Source organism: Sinohyriopsis cumingii, chromosome 1 (assembly GCF_028554795.1).
Source record: "Sinohyriopsis cumingii isolate HCF-2022 chromosome 1, ASM2855479v2, whole genome shotgun sequence".
Classification (NCBI taxonomy): Eukaryota; Metazoa; Mollusca; class Bivalvia; order Unionida; family Unionidae; genus Sinohyriopsis; species Sinohyriopsis cumingii.
The window spans coordinates 43,018,436-43,036,789 of NC_142961.1; the positions used below are offsets into that span (position 1 = coordinate 43,018,436).

General features: G+C 34.0%; 1 protein-coding gene across 3 annotated transcripts in view; it reads left to right on the top strand.

Moving 5' to 3' along the window:
• The first annotated feature begins 3,555 nt into the window (after nt 1-3,555).
• LOC149806787 (extracellular signal-regulated kinase 2-like) overlaps nt 3,556-18,354 on the top strand; it is a 63,154-nt gene continuing 48,355 nt past the window's right edge. For all 3 annotated transcript variants that reach the window (XM_089957650.1, XM_089957659.1, XM_089957669.1), the window contains exons 1-6: nt 3,556-3,667; nt 6,914-7,012; nt 11,830-11,950; nt 13,032-13,162; nt 14,896-15,065; nt 16,637-16,776. In XM_089957650.1, the coding sequence (XP_089813776.1) occupies nt 3,599-3,667; nt 6,914-7,012; nt 11,830-11,950; nt 13,032-13,162; nt 14,896-15,065; nt 16,637-16,776 (730 nt within the window). In that variant the 5' untranslated portion in view covers nt 3,556-3,598. The remainder of the gene's footprint in view (nt 3,668-6,913; nt 7,013-11,829; nt 11,951-13,031; nt 13,163-14,895; nt 15,066-16,636; nt 16,777-18,354) is intronic.

Genomic DNA, 18,354 nt, shown 5'->3' on the forward strand with positions numbered 1-18,354 from the left:
GATGCACCACAGTGAAAATCTGGATCACTGCATGCTGATGGACCAGGAGAAGAACAGGTCGACTCACCTTTGTCTTCGTCAGATGAATCAAGAGAATATTCTGCTGGAGGTTCTGGAATAGGAAGTCCCTCACCATGTGGAACTGGTCTCAATGCAGACGGAATGTTTGGGTAGACTATTCTCGACTTCTTTCGCTTCGTTATTCCGCCGGAAAGAGGAGGAACCAAGCAGAAGTAACAGTCATTTAGGTGGTTGCTTGGCTCTCTCCACACCATTGGGACTGCAAACGGCATTGATGACCTTTTGCAATTCAACCACTGTGAAAGCTGTGTTGTACATGTAGCACAGCATATATGCGGAGCCCAAGGCTTGTCTAGGTCACCAACCTTGCATCCGAAGTAAAGATGATATGCCTTCTTCACTTGAGAATTGATACTTTTCTTCTGGTTGGCAAATGTCACTTCCCCACAAATATAGCAAAAATTGTCCGCGGTATTAACACACTTTCGAGGCATTACTGTTCTTTATTGTACGTAAATGGATAAATAATAAGTTTTATGTAACAGTAGCTTGAACTGTCTCGCACAACGTCTAAAATATTTTAAATGCTGAACCTATCTGATTGGGCTTTATATAGTACACTGCTTACGTCAGCTTCAGCAGCCGCCTGGCATTAGTATAATAGGCCTACACATGTATAGTACACTGCTGACGTCAACTTACTTCAGCAGCCGCATGGCATTAGTATTGCATTGCATCAGAAAATGATGCAATCAACTGTGGATGATGTGAGCATGATGGTATTATGCAATGTTACATCATTATTCCGGATGTTGCTGCAGTCCTACTGGAGAAATTTACACAGTGAAACATAGAAAATGAGGTATATGAATATCTTCAAAACGAGAGCCAATACAAATTTTTCACGGTTATATTCGTGTTCGGCACACCAAAATACTACAGATTAGGGCCTTTTCAAGTCAGTAATGATTTCACTGTTGACCAGTGTAATAATCTGCTTTAATTATGATCTGTTGTTTTGATCGCACATTTTGCACCTCGCTAAGTCCGCTGCTGGTGCAATCAGATTTATTTGTGCAATGAAAAGTGCAGCAGATCATTGCCAACGAGCGCAGTAATACTCGCGAATAGATACACATTGCTGAAAATATATGATTTCACTATGATACCGCACTTAAAACTTGGTGGAGCACATGCACGAGCTTAGTACGCGAGTAAATGTTATTTTACAATGTTCATAATAGCATGGTCTGCCGCATAATTAATATTTTTCAAGGCATATGCCTTTACAGTGATTATGTCCCAATGCCTTTGAACTTTTAATATACACACATTTCATCTGATTGCTTTACTTTTACACTTGCTATCGTTCATTTTGCAGTCTCCGCTGTTTTATCTATCCTTCTTCACACTGTGGTACATGGATGTGGAGGTCACTATTCAATTTGTACGTATAATTTGTACGGAATTTAATAAAAATTCGAAATTGCAAATCTGGCTTTTGCAAATAAACAGGTTCATTTTCTTGAGTATCATAATATTACAGTGAAAAGTGAAATAAACTTTCTTCCAACACATTGTCATCCCAAATGAACTCAAATAGCAGATCACGGCAAAGTATTACACCATGGCGAATACGGCCAGGCTTTGTACGTTTGTATCCAATAACGTTAAATGTCTTGTAAATTTCCTCAATATATTTTTTTTCTTCACTGCTTTCAGTAATAGCTTCCGAAAATTGTTTCCATTACTTACGTTACTTCTCTTCTGCTTGGTTGTATTCCATTTCATAGATATACTGACGATTGGCGAGTAAGGATGCCATTGTTAGATTCATACTAAAAACGTCTGTCTCCTAAATTCACTTGCTGTATCAATATCCTCGTCGTAGTCGTCGTCATTATCATAATTTGAACATTCATCTGTACTCAATGTTAACGCCTTTGCTTTCAGTTTGTTTATTTTATTTCTTTAGATGATTGGAGTTCGGCTCTTTGCTTTTCTATATAAATCCCAAGTTAATTTATGAATAAATTCAGTATAAGTGTTCGAAAACGCATACATCTTTTGGGTCTCTTTGATAAATCTGTCTGTTGCATTCAAACGATGCAGAGATTTAATCTTTATTGTAACATTTCTATTTATTTATTTTTAATTTTTGTTTTTTTTTTTTTTACTTTTTTTTATGCTCCATTTATCCAGCAGAATGATACCGCGACTACAAATCTCAATAAATTCATTAAAAACACTGTTCGCATCGATATTTGAAATTTTCGCCATTATTTACCTTGGTAAATCTTTAATGCAAATATATTCTCTGCCAGTATAAAACATTCCCTGCTAAAAAAATATTCCTCACCGTGTATTTGTGATCGACAATTATATTTCCGTCTCAGTAGAGCAATATTTGTTAGTATAGTTACAATCAATAATATAAGCCTGAAAACTTTACGAAGAACATCATTTTCTAAATAAACAATGGTAGTAGTATGGAGATGGCAGTTGTGTTGGTAGTAAATACTGACATAAGTCGCATACTTCTATCACCCACGACAGTCACTGATTATAATCCTTGGACTACACATAAACAGATGGCTTTTACAATCACGTGTGATAGAAGGCTGTGGCATATAAAGCAAAATAAAAATAGCCACTTTGAACAACAACAAAGGGGGGGGGGGGGGTAAAAACGCCGTTTTTGACACAGCTGTTCCTGATGATTGCGGCCCATTGATCGCCTTCAAAAGATCTTATACTTTTGTATGTAACTTATTTTCAGATATCATGTTTCTGTGCTGAAAATACGTACTCCCAATTTTTAGCTTATATTTGCACAACATGAACAAAAACAACAACAACAATAATAATAATAATAATAATAATTATTATTATTATTATTATTATTTTCTTCTTCTTCTTCTTCTTCTTCTTCTTCTTATTATTATTATTATTATTATTATCTTCTTCTTTTTATTATTATTATTATTATTTTTATTATTATTATTATTATTATTATTATTTTGTGCAGGTAAATCAACTTTTTCAAGAATTCTACTCCACGGTCGTTTGCAGCATTTAAAACATGCTTGCGAAATGCATGAGCAATACACACTCATATGTATAATAGACCCAACAGTAAGTACTGTCACCGGTGTAATTACTACCATTACCTTCGTAGATATAGTCTGAGGAGTCCGATAATATTTGGCGCTCTATATCTTTCGAAGCGCTAGCTTGGGAATAGTTTGCCTTTGACCTTTCACACTAGAAGCGTTTTCTCCTAGGAAACTGCACATAAATACCCTGGTTTTGATGATGTCACAAATTTTTATCAATAAATAGTTCTAACCTTTTATTTATACACTCATATGTATTTTAATCAATTATGATAATTATTTTTCGATAAATTTATTTATATTCTTTATGTTTGGCTAAACTGAGAGAAAAGGGACATTTGGAGTTAAAATATTAGGACTTCAAAATCAGGTGCGCGTCAGCAAACTACTTTTCATAGCGTAGTACGTGTAAAATGAGGTTCAATGTCTGCCGTTAGATCTGTCAAATGCTATAACACAAGATGAATACCTCTGAGGTTGAACCACATATAACCAAAAAATATGAAATAAAGAAACGACTAGGAAAGGGGGTAAGTTCATTAAATATTTTGTGCCAGTGGTTTTCTTATGTCGGTTTTACTGATGTTAGAATTCGATTTTGAAAGCCATGTTTGACCCAGATCAGGGTTTGATGTGTTTGTGCTTGACCAAAAATGCCAGATTATAGGTCTATATTATCCCTCTGATGCCTCATATCCAGTTGGGATACATATGCTTCAGCATGATTTTATCAGACTGCATGTAAAAAAGAAAAGAAAAGAAGAGACAGAACAAACAAAAAATTGACACCAGGAACGAAGTTAGTAAGCACCCAGAATAATAGCAGTCTCAGTTACATGCATAGATTTGAGAAAATAGACAGGAATAGGAAGTTAATTTTGATGAAAATTCAATAATTGTGTGAGACCTATTTTATTCATTGCATGTATTTACTCCTTAAGATTAAAAGACCATTTGCAAAACATTTTAATGGCTGTTATGCTTGTTATATTGAGAAACGTTTTGCTGATTACAGTTCGAGTTCAATAAGAACTCCCCAACCCCTAGCAGTGTCAACATTGTGTTCCAGTCACTCATGACTCACCTGCATATGATGTCTTAGAATGGGCATAAAATTAATCTATCACAGGTTATTTTTTATCTGTTTATTCTAATATGACATTATGCACAATGGTTCAATGGCCCCGGATGGCAATTGGTCAAAAGTGCTCACATTTATTGACCACTGCCATCACACATCTGTCTGCATGTGATCAAGACTGAGCTTATCCAATGCGGTTATGTGCGAAAACTTGCCAGTAGCTTCCCATGGGTAGGTAGTTCTTACTGGGGTTTCCCCATGTTCTTTAGGCTTCACCAGTTATACAGGCCATCACTATAGTCTATCATGCACTGAAAAATAACTATACTCCCACCCCAACAAAAACCCTAAACAACACAATATCATTGTCTGATTTAAGCTGTTATCACAAAGTATAGGATTGATGCAGTGACTTTGCTTTGATTGTTCATTTTTGCAAAAACTTAGGTTGCATGAGCACAATTAAGTTTCTTGTATCTGTGATATCACATACTGTTTAGTTTGCTGTAACTGTGATATCATCACATACTGTTTAGAAATACTGTAATATCACATGTTGAAAATGTAACATATCACACAGCTGAAAATTGTTTGAGAGAAAAAGTGAGAGAATCCAATGGTTTTGTTTAGAGATGCATGTAATCTTTTGCAGAAATAAAAGACACTCAAATTAAATGAAATCATTTTTTATGAAAACTGCGGAGTACATACAGTGTGGTACAGAAACTTGGCTGCATGGGATGGGTTATGTACATATCTGTTATATGCATCTACTATTATTTTCTTTAGTAAGAGTCCTTGCTTCCATGAACTTCAGTATCTGATCATGGACTCTTTGTTTTGGGAGAAATTATACCCTGTTCTTCCATTATAAAAATCTTATAAAGAGCTCTGTATTCACCAATGTATTTTGTAACCTTCAAAACAAATCTGACACAAAAACACATTTAAAACTAAGTAAATATTTTGAAAACAATTTGTTTGTGAACAATGGTTGTATAAAGTTAATTTGCAAAAATGTGGTGGGACTGACAAAAGCACTTAGCATTATTTAATTGGTTACTGTGAACCAATATATAGTTAAAGGTATACTGTTTCATACATTGGTACATATATACTTTTTATATGTCAGTTCCAACTGCAAAACTACGTAGACACTGATCTGTAATTGCTTAATATCTAACAGGTTATGGTTTGTATTATTTGACCTACTGATTACTTCTAACAAACTGATTAAGTTCATATCTGCCAGTGCATTATGTGACAGTAGATATGGGTCTTTGCAGTTAGAATCAACTTACAATTGATTATATAATGTGTTTTCTTTCAAAAATATATTTCCATTTGTCATTTAACTTGAAATTTCATCTTGATGGATGTTTGAAACCAGAATTTTAAAGCTACAAAATTATTGATTATTGATATATTATTGACATTATTGATATCAGTCCTCTTTTATTCAATATCATCCAAAGCGTGTGATAACAAATGATAATTTCTTCATAAAACTATTGTAGCCTTATTTTACAACATAGAAAACTGCTCTGAAACCCATAGCTACATTGAACCTTGCATCTGTCCTCATAAAATGACCTTTTCTGGCATAGTGCAATGGTTGCACAATACTCTCACTTACCAAACAATTTACTTCATTGGGAAAACTCAATAATTTATAAATTTAGATTTTTTTTGGTACTGTGATGATGATGTTGGTCCATGTTTGTCAACTGATGAAACAATATTTCAGAGGATATTATGAAAAGACTCATTTTGAAGCTTATGATGCGGTTATTGCTGAACAAGCACTGTTCTACATGAAATGGTCAGACATTTTAAGAGTATTTTGTATATTCTTTTAACTGAATGGTCCTGCAAAATAGCCATTATAGAGTTTTCACTCAATAAATACTGACTGACATCTTGTGTTGGGGCGATTGCAAGGGTTATACTATAAAGCTGAAGCCTCATTAGTTTTGATGTGACCCATGCTGTCACCTCATCAATTTTTGCATAATTTTCATCAAATGATCAGTGTAATAATGTAGCAGTTAGAAAGCATGGAACATGTACATGCTTGTTTGATGTTATCTATTATAAAATATATCTTCTGAATTGAAATTTGAGTGATGCTTTTGAATTTGACTATGCACTGGAAGGGCTGAGTTAACACCTCCAATGAATGGGGGATGATTTAAAAATGACAGATGGCCTGAAAAGTTAATTTGCACTTGAGCAACATGAGTTTTAATCTCACAAATCCTCAAAAAATAATCTTCAAATGCATGAGTTGATGTATCATGTGCCCTGAGCCCAGGGGCTACCAGAATGGTGGGTCTGGGCTGTCAGATTTTTCAAGTCATGTAGCTCTGTTAAATGTTTTTTTGAACTGTTCTTCACCATTTTAAAACATCATATACCTAGAAAGATAGCCTAAAAAGGATAATGATTTGCTAATGACACATCAAACGGTTAAAAGGTACAGTTTTAAAGCCAACAGTTTCATATTCAAGTTCCTTCTTTGCATTTCGTGTAATATTAAGCAAAGCTATCATCTGATCTTGAAATTTTTGGATCCTGAAATAAATATTTGACCAAAAAAATGGAAATCAATACAATTGTACTGTTATTTCCCACACAAAAACATCTGTTTACCATTCTCTTGCATTTTTGCAGTAAATATTGGTTGTTGTTTTAGGCATATGGCATTGTCTGGAAAGCCGTTGATCGAAGGACAGGGGAAGTTGTGGCTGTCAAGAAAATATTTGATGCCTTTCGTAACCAGACAGATGCACAGGTAAGAACAATAATTTGTATTTGCATAGCTTGAGAAAGTAGGATGGTTTCTGGGTAATTAGTTTATTAGTGGATGGCTATGTAACAACTAGATTCAATGATTGTCACTATGTACGTTAATCTCTCTTTTCCCATATTTAACTTGATAGTTCATTATTGGTTGGTTCTGTGGGGACAACTTTTTCAAAGCCACCACCATCCCTGACAACTGGAAACATGTCACTATGTACATAATATCTCTCCTGTATTTGGCTAGGTAGTATATTAATGACTGGTTCTGTAACAATAAGAAACATGTCATTTTGTACATAATCTCTTTTCTCATATTTAGCTAGGTAGCTCATTAGTGGTTGAATCTGTGACAAATTGAAACTTTTCATTATACCAATCCCCCGATAACTTGCGCCCTGATAACTCATGAACTGACTTATAACATTGGGTAAGGCCTAAATCCAATGCTTTTTACTAGAAAATACCCCAAAACTGATCCCAATTTACTTGAATTTGAAGAAAATCGTGATCAAAATTTGTAACTGAAACTTTTATATATCGCATGCCTTATTGTCAAAAATGGTAGATATGAATTGGAAATTGTAACTGACATAAAATTATAAAGTTTTAAAAGAAGCAATGCAATTTGTTACATTTTCTTTCCAAATGACAATGATTTTCTTTATACCGTAAATAACAATATTCAATGAAATTTCGATCAATTAAAGTGTCACTTATGCCTAGTGGAGTCAGTACTTTAATAAATATGAATCAGATAATGTTTTATTAAGTGAAATTTGTGTTTTAGTTCTTAGTTCCTTTTAAGTGCAATCATCATAAATGCAATGTGTCCTCTTGTATTTAAACGTAAACTATGCCAATCTACCATAACAACTATGTCCGCGGGCTTTCTCTGAGAACCTAATTAAGTGCCGACCATGTTTTAATATCTGACTTGGAGAAGCATTTATTGTATTGTGCTCTGAATTGAAAACCGACCTCTTTTGTCACATTAATTGTGTCTATTTTTTCAAATAAAAGAGGTGGAATAACAGAAAAGGCATTCAAATCCTACATGCTTTAGAACTAGCAGCCCTGGTCATATGTTGGGTGAACTCATTTTTTTTCATCCATCAAACACTGTTATAAATTTAATTATATATGTAATATAATTAAACTATCTTTAATTAACCAGCTGAATCATAAATGTGATCAAAGATAGCAAGGCAACCAAGCAGAATGAGTAATTTGTTAAATAGAGAGCATTGTTTTACAGTCAGGGTAGAAACAAGTTTTAGAGAACTACTGAATTGGCACTCAGAGATATCCTCAAGAATGATAAGAAGTTTCACTATTACTTGCAGTGAAATTGTGGCATCAATATTTTACTAACTGAACAATAAAAAGATTGAGTTTTGGTGTGAACAATTGTCCCAAGAAGTAAATTTCACTAGTTTTTGAAAAAGGAATCTTGTTTGGTAGTATATCAACATTTAGTCTGGTTCCCTGCTTCCTAGACTCCTTGCTTCAGAATCTTCTATTGCATATCTCTCAGGGAATCAGACTAATCAACAACAACAAAAAGCAGTAATACACATGTTTCTGAGTACATGTGATGGTGTTGAAAGCAGTTGGAGTAATGTGAACGATCCTTCCGATAATGCACATCTGGAAAATAAGTGTAATTTATACAGAATAGCAAACAACTTTGTTAGAAAAGGTACTTTATGATAATTATTCACGACACTATTATAAAACAAGGATTTATTAATTAAACATTGCAGTTTCCCACACATGCATGGTTTTCTCACTGTCTAGCAGGGATGACATCACTTTTTTTAAATAGCTTTCTTGGTAATTAACACTATTGCTTACAGCGCAGTCTGTGTTTTTGGACCCCATTGTACACAAGTTATCAAGGTAGAGGTGTATGGCTAGGTAGTTTATTAGTGACTTGTTCTGTGACAGTAAGAAACATGTCACTATGTACATAATATCTGTCCCATATTTGGCTAGGCAGTTTGTTAGTGACTTGTTCTGTGACAACAAGAAACACCTTAATTCAGCAGCTTACTTTAAAATATTCGTGCTGTTTCAAATATGTTAGAAATCTTTGAAAGTGCCATTATTGTGAACTTTTAGAAAGTATAAATAAATAAAAGTATTTAAAAAATTTGATTAACACATTAACTCCTAGCGATGAGTTAACGTGGCAGGAGGTAGTAGCCTACTACCGAGCTCTGTAGCGTCATGGTCATGCACAATACACTAAAGTGGGTGGTATTATAGAAAGGTAGACAGATGTAGCTGTACAATGATACCAAATAAAATGGAATTTCTTTGTTGCACTACAAAATACAGAGGGAAAAAACTCATTTTTTGGAGCAGAGTTTGTTCTACCCAAAATTGGCTCATGATCGGGATTCAATTTTGTGAAACCTTTGCGAAAAGTAGGATAAGATGGGCATTTGGAATAAAGAGTGGTCTTGTTACAAAAATAATGGCTCCGTTTAGCAAAAGAAAAAAAAGAAAAAAAGTACTCCAACTTTTACCCGTCTGCTCATGCATGAGCCAAATAACCAATGAAAAATGATGCTTCTAACACAACTAGGCAGTATGTTATTGAAAGATCACCTGGGATTTGGTGTTTTTGGATCTATTCAGAAATAGCTTTCAAAATGTGTTTCCCACTTGAATTTCAGGCGAAAACAGCAAAAACCTCTATTGGTTAATGTGTTAAGGGTAGTTGATTAAACATTTTTACTAACTTGAAATTACAGTAATATAATATGGTTACTCAGTTAAAATTTGTTACAGTGTAGTTTCTGTTATTCTCTTTGCTTAAATCCAATGTTAAATGCAAATATGAATGCTAGGAAATATAGGGCCTAATTCAAATAAGAGAACACATGCACAAACACACACACATATATATATATATATATATATATATATATATATATATATATATATATATATATATATATTGCATTTCTTGCTTCACATCCACTTCTCGCTGTTGAGCTCTCACTTCTCCCTGTTCTGTCCAAATTGAGAAGTCACTTCTCCCGAAAATTCAAGTCTTAGCTTGACCCCTTTAATTGGCTTGGAGTTTTCGCTAAACATCATCTAATGGTATTTACTTTGTGAAAAATAGGGCAGATCTTACAGCAAGCATGGCTGGAAAGAAAGTGGCTAATTAAAACATTTAATCACACAAGAATATCAGAGATGGTTTAAACACTAAGCATTTATAAATAAGAAGTGGTCTTTTATTCAGTCACTGGATATTATTTTCAGAGAGTAGAGTTTTAGTCCCTTCAAGGGACTCTTGTTTATTATGTTTTGTGTGTTTATCATATATATATGCCTGAACTAGGCTATTAATAAATGCCACAAGCAATTAACTTTGGTATGTACAGGTACAGATGTGAAATTGACACTGCTGTGGTCATGTTTGTGTATCAGGGTGTCAATATTCACATCTGTTTGCTGTGTGTGTGGACTACAGCATTAAAGTCAGTGAGGGGTGCCATGGAACCCACTGCAACAGCATTATAATACTTGATTGAGTACCACAATATTGAGTGGATGCCCAGCAGATCTAATGGACATCCAGTTCTCCTCATTCCCGTGCCCTTTGTGTCCACATCCACATTAATCTGAAATCCATGATGTGTGTTCTGTAGTTGGTTATTTTGAAGTATGTCACTGTTTGGTAGTCTCCCTTGATACACTTGGGTAGGTGGTCAGCCTATTAATTCTTTAGAAATGGGATGTTGGGTTATATTTGGAAAAAGCTATACTGAATAAAGTTTGAACATTTCGTAAAATGTATGGGATGAATTTATAAACTTTTCATCTAGAATGGGCTTATTATAAAAGAATTGCTATATATTCATGGTACTGTTAACTAATGAGATTTTATAGTGTTTTTCAGAACCCTTGAAATTTATATGTTAGTACTAATTAGTAAATTTATTGCATTACTAAAAAATTTGTAGTGTCCCCACACTTTATTGTGGGATCTTGTCCACACTTCACTATGGATATTGTCCACATTTTGCTAGGGATATTGTCGTACATTTTACTCAGAATATTGTCCGCAATTTATTTGGGAATATAGTGGTACTGTCTGTCTGTCTGTTATGACATCACTTAATTGTAGCCATAGCAGGTAGACACATCATATATGTGACAGAGTTTGCATTATGACACCAAGCTTACTGTCATGGTAAAGTGTCAAGTACAGTTGTGAGGGTATTGGAGTGGGTTGGGTTAGAATACACAATACAAACTGTGGAGATTTGCTATGGTGATGCATTGCTATTGCTCAAGTTTATTATTTTTATTATTATTATTATTATTATTATTATTATTATTATTATTATTATTATTATTCCTGCACTTTAGTGTTGGATATTGTGATATCCTGCCAATCCATCCATCTGTCCTTTACGATGTTTGCTTATAAACTTTTGGGTAGAAATTCACAAATCCTTGTGGTTATATTGCCCTTGTCCTTGGGTAACCATCTGCAAGTGGGGTGTCATTATCTTGCCTCCCACCCCTGCATGTGGTCCATGGAAAGGAGTCATAGGTCAGATGTAAAAATTTAATTTATAGTAGCAACATCCATTTTTGACCAAACTCTATATCTTAAATAGTCACATCTGGAAAAAGTTTTATATATTTGAAGTATTTAACATTATGATGATTGGGTCACTGTCTGGAGGTTTGTTGGGGTTGGGGTGGTGTAAGGGGATTGGTGAAATATGCAGTAATAAGCAGTTGCAAGAATTGTATTATTTATATTCATTATTTCAGCGGACATTTCGTGAAATCATGTTCCTGCAGGAATTCGGGGACCATCCAAATATTATCAAGCTGCATAATGTAATCAAAGCAGAAAATGACAAAGATATTTATCTAGTCTTTGAGTTTATGGGTATGTATATAAAAAATCCTATCTTCTGTGATTGTTTGCTTTGCTTAATGGAACTGTAACATTTTAAATATTGACTAATTCTTAAATTTAATTTTCATCTGATAATATCTATCATTTTTAAAGTGAGTAATAAATTACTGATTTAGAGAACAATTTAACTCACATTAGATACATTTTCATGTTATGAAAGATATTACATTGGGGATAAGTGTTTTGTGTTTTTCAGAGTCTTTGACATATATTATTAGTTATGATTTTTATTCTGATTTAAGCACCTTTCCATTTGAACTTGTTATAAAAAATTTTAAATAGTCACTTCTCAGTTTGAAAATTTTCTTGCTTGAAATGGTGTAAAAACACATGTAACAAGTGATCATTTTCTAGATCTCTGCTTAATAGGACTTTCTTCCTGTCAGTTTTGTTCTTGAAGTATAGATGATTTTTATATCAAAATACAGCATCTGTACAAAACTGAAGTCGATGAGAATTGAATGTACAGCACATTATGCAGTGCATCTGGTCAATTTACAGATAAAGCTGACAAAGACTTCTTTTTCTTGGAAAATGTTCACCTACAGAATGCTCAGTAAATTACTCTAATTTTAGTAGAAACGTAATTTCAAGTTTCTAAGCTGTTGATTAGTTTCTCATCATTGTAGATCCTAAAAGATAAATGTCATTGTTGCTTTCTTCTTACTATCATTTAGACTGAGCAGAAAGCTGGAGACTTGTTTTATCTTAAGGTGCTTTGTACTTGGAATGTTAACACCTTGGAGCAATTGATAGCAACCACCCATGACACTTCAATTAAGAATTAAATAAGTCTTAATTACACTTTTTATGTCTGATATGATGCCAACACAGAATTGTGTTGAACAATAAATTTGGATAGGAATTCTCATGCCATTAGTAAATAATTGATACATAGTTAAATGCTTAACTTTCAGTCTTCTTATTGACTTTGATTTAATGCCACCAGTAATAATTGTGGTAAACTGTATGCAACAGAAGCTTGTTCTTGTACACTTTAAAAATCAGAATTGAATTCAATTTGAAATTGATTTGATTTCATTGATTTCAGAGACTGACTTGCATAATGTGATAAAGCGGGGAAATATCCTAAAAGATGTCCATAAAAGGTACATTATGTACCAGCTGTTCAAAGCTACCAAATATCTACACTCTGGAAATGTCATACACAGAGACCAAAAGGTATTAATGACCCTGGCCAGTGTCGTATTTCATAATCTTGTGTCTTACTTTGAATCCCCAAAAATATATTATGCATTTCTTGTATTTAACAAGAAATCATGAAATATTCATGTCATATATTTAGTTCTTGTTTTGCTTATCTGCTTTTTTATGATAAAAAGCTATATTCATTTCATCTTTGAGTCTATTTATGCGTGTGTATGTCTAGAATATACATGATGTCCAACATATTTTTTTATAAACTTAAAAACATTTGTACCTTTCATGATAAAGTGGCTAAACTTGGCAGGTGACATAGTACAGAGGGTAGGTTTTGCAGACACATGCACACACTTCTGTGCACATGTACATTAATACACACATTGTGCATGTGCACGAAATAGCATGCTTTTGAGATCATTGTAACTGCAAACACTTTATATCTGTGCATGATAACAGCTTTCAGACTCGGTAAGTAACTTTCCATTGTCATGTAGATTGGCTGTAAGTTTTATGCCTTTCAGTATAATCCTAGTCTTTCCTCTATCCCACTCACCTCCTGGAGCCTATAAATGGGGTTATAAATTCAAAAGTATATCTCTGTCCTTTTTGGTAATTTTAATTGAGTTTTTATTTTCCCTTTGGTACAGTCCTTAAGTAAGGGACATGCATGTTATAATGCCAATCTAGTCCAGAGACCCTGAGTAGAGGGATCTGATGGGTCTAACTATATAACATCAAAGCATGTCATCATAGGTTTAAATGAACAGCCTTTAATTGCACGTTTAAAAAAAACAACAACAGCAACTGCTATTTTTATTGTAGAAAGCAAATTTAAATTAAAACAGCACGGTTACACTGGACAGTGATCAACTTTGGTGCTCCTTGATGTCAGTTTACATACCACGCTGTTATTGTTGGCAAGTGGTTGACTATTAAAGACCAATAAATGGTTTATCATTACCAGTCATGTCAGTTTTAATTTGCTGGAGATAATCTTCACATTGTCATAAACTTTGTCATTTTCAAATGGTTGGTAACAGTCAAGTAGCATGCATTCTATAATGGTAAAGAGTTCATTGCCTGCCATGTTGTTAGTGCCTGAGTTGTACAAAACAGTGAAAAACTATGTTAATTGGTAGCTGCTATTCATGTATTTTACCTTTCCATCAAGATTTTGTCCCAAAAGGCATGTGACTTTCCCAACCAGTCATCATTTATTTTGATTGCCTCACCACTTCTATTTCTGTTTCTATCTATCTCACTATCTCTGTATCAAATATGTCAGTCCATCTATACATCAGTCCATCAGTTCATTAGAAAAGTGGAGGGGACTTCCACCTTCAAACCATGTATGGAATTTAAAAATTTCAAACTCAGTCCCTGACTTCCAAGTTGGAAAGTTAACAGGACCTGTAAAAGAAAGAACATGAACAGTTGATATCAGTCCCACATATCGTCCATCATTATCAACACAGACATTATGTTACTTTGCCTTCATTTACATTTTTTTTATTTGGGTCAGAAGTTGCTTTCTTTTGATGATATATCTTGAAACATCATTATGGGTCTCCTAAATTAGCTAAACAAAATAAAATCTTAGATATCACAAATATGTGGAAATAATGTTTATGGTCTTTTATGTTTGGGAAAAGGGAGAGACAGACCATTGAAAGGTTAGTTTTTCAAGTGCATGCTGGGATTTAACATGACATACAGTATGCCAGGTGATATTCTGAACTTTATTTTTTCAGCCCTCCAATATTTTATTAGACAGTGAATGTGTAGTGAAGGTTTGTGACTTTGGCCTTGCCAGATCATTGACACAGATAGGTGTGGATGCTGAGACAGGAGATCCCAATCTCACAGAGTATGTAGCTACAAGATGGTACAGAGCTCCAGAAATTCTTCTAGCTTCACACAGGTCAGTTCTAGGGCTGAAAATATGTTAGAATTTATGATCAAGTAATTGGATTTAGAAAACCATGTCAATTGATATTCAATCATTAATTGACCATTTTAGTAACCTAATAAAGATTGAAATATGTACAAGAAAATTTGACATGTAGAGAGGGTATTGAATTGTTATGTTGCAGTAGGTATTATGTCATAAGGCATTGCATAATATTATCAATGAAGGAATCAATCAAATGGGAAATGTTGAGCCGAATTTTAAGCCATTTTTGGTGTCAGAAAATGGGGGGGGGGGGGGGCAGAATTTTGTTAATGTAATATAGTAAGAAATCGAAATTGGTTATGTGATCACACCCAAAAAACAAGAAAGAAAGGACCAACCAGAAACCAGGTCTGTTAATCTGCACATCACTTGAATGTAAGTTGATTTTTTTGTCATCAGCACCATAAGTAGGTTTTTGCATGGTACTTAATCCAGTATTTCAGACTCATTTTAATCCTACCATTCTGGATAGTTAGAGAGGCATGTATAGGATGGTGGCATAGGAAAGAATTCATCATTAGGGCTTGTGTGGGTTTTCCGTGCAAGGCTAATGGGGAAGGATTGTTATCAGTTGGTGATGGCTGTAGTAGAATTGGTCAAGGGGCCCCGAGTGGCCAAGTGGTCTAAAGTGCTCTCTGTCACGGATCACTGCCATCTCACCTCTGTCTGCGTAGGTTCGAGTCTCTGGCTTGGCCAATGTGGATATGTGAGAAAGCTTGCCGGTAGCTTCTCGTGGGTCGGTGGTTCTTTCTGAGGTTTTCCCGGGCTCTTCCTCCACCAAAGTTTACTGGCCGCCATGTATAGCCTATCTTGTGCTGAAAAATGGCGTTAAACCCTATAACATCAAGGATTTGCTGTTTTGTATTTACATAAATAGAGACATAAATAGAGGTGTGAACATTTGATTTTTTTTATCAATACCTTTTTACCTAATATTTCACGTTGCTGTCCATTTTATGTTCATCCTATCATTTGTTCTCCAAGTTCCATGACGGTTAGTGATGTTTTGACTAGACTGATTTGGATTCAGGAAGAAATATAAAATGCTGAGCAAACTCCATGTTTAGAATTTAAAGTTTTTGCCATTGGAAAATTGGTCTTTTATCATATATTTTATATACCTTTTATGGAATTGTAACATCTTTATCTTTTATCTTTGATCTTGTACTACATGTTTATGTTTTTTGGATTTCTTCATATTCCTTAATTTTTGTTGTTGCAATTTTATTATTTATACATTTTTAGAACCTAACTTTGATCAGCTCAGCATCATATAGCCAGTGTTGTGCTGATGTTAATCAAACCTCATGATACATAGATATGTTTCTTGAATTAATATTATCTTTGCTCTAAATTGGTAAAAATTTTAGAAAGTCCAAAATTATTTGCCATCTTTAAATAACTGGGCATTTGATTTTTTCACAGATGTCTTAAATGCATTTTAGTCATGAACTGCGGCTATTTGTCAAGTCATAGAACTAGGGTAGTACTGTATACTGATAATATAAACTTAAAGAGACTTTATTCTTATATTACAGGTACACAAAGGGTGTAGATATGTGGAGTTTAGGCTGTATATTGGGAGAAATGCTCTTAGGAAAGCCACTATTCCCTGGTTCATCTACACTCAATCAGATTGAAAAGATCATGGCAGGCATCCCAGCACCAACAAGGGAGGGTAAGCATTAGCCTTCCAGATGAATGCAGTTGGTGTATAAATGAGGTCATCAGCTATAGATGGCTGAGTTAACTATCATCCAACATTTTATACAGCAAAATTAAAACTATTTGTAGAACACAAACAATTTATCAAAACTGGCCTGAAAAAAAGAACATTTTTCAAAACTTTACTAATAAATCAAACAATCGAGATAAGCTCATTTACACAGTTAGGTTAAGGTTAGAGTCTCACAGAGCTAGATTATTATGTACCTAATATATAATGGTGTTCTTGATCATTATTCTCCTCATTTAAAAAATGCTGTAAGGCCAAATGCTAGAGCTTAAGGTTTGGTTCTGTATCCATTGTTTGTAGTCCATCCATTTTCAAAAACTGCTTGACTATATTAATCTTATATAGAATGTTCTGGCATCAAGGTCTTTCACATTTGTTAAATGTTGATTGATCATTAGCTACAACCTTTAAATGACTTCTCACAAATTTGACAGAAAGCATCATCACATAGAGGTCGTTCAGGTTTCTGCAAATGATGCTGATCTGCTATCAAATATGGTTATTATTACTGAAAATTGAAAAACCTTTAAATGACTTGCTCACAAAAATGCTTAGCAGAAATTTGGTTTAATTTGACAGAATGTATCCTCTCATCAATGGATTTCAAATTTATACAGATGTCAGTCAGTAATCAAATACGGCCACCATTTATAAGAATAAATAGGAAGATAAATGATGTCTTCTCAACATCTGCTCAATAGAATTTGACCAAACTTTACAGAAATTTTTTCTGGTATAAAGATCTTTAAGCTTTGTACAGATGATCCCAATACACTGTCAAATATAGCTGCCATTACTGAAAATAAATTGAAAAAAAATACTTTAAAGGACTTTTCTCACAAACTGCACAGTAGAATTTGACAGAAGCATTCTGGTATTAAGGTATGTAAGATTTTTTTTACAAATAATGATACTTCACCTTCAGATATGGCCAACATTGCTGAAAGCAGAAAATAAATTAAACAGTTTCTAAAAAAACATTGAACTGAAAAATGACATAATTGTACAGAGAGCATTGTGGCATGATAGGCATTGAAGGCTATACCAATGGTATCAATCCTGCATTAAATATGACTGCTGTAACTAGAACTTTAACACCTTTTAAAAAGAAGCTGCTGGCCAAAATTTTAACAATTTACAAAGGACATGTTCTGGCTTGAATCCTTTCAGATTTATACCAATGATACCATTCCACCATAACACATGGCCACCTGTGCTAAATATAGAAACAACATTTTCACATCTTGATCTGTGACAAAAAGTGCCAAACATAAAAAATGACTGTGACACAAAACTTCCTTTCCTGTAGGGTTTTCAGTATTTGCCAGTGATGCTGATGTACTATCATATATGGACGAGGGGGCAAAAAGTTGACAAAAAGCTAGAGAAACCTTGCAACCGCTGTGTTAAAAACATGTGTAGTCAACTGCATTGGATGAAACTTGATTCAAAAGCATCCTACTGACCCAGATTACATTACTATCCATTCTTGCACATCGCTACTAGACAGATGTCAGACAT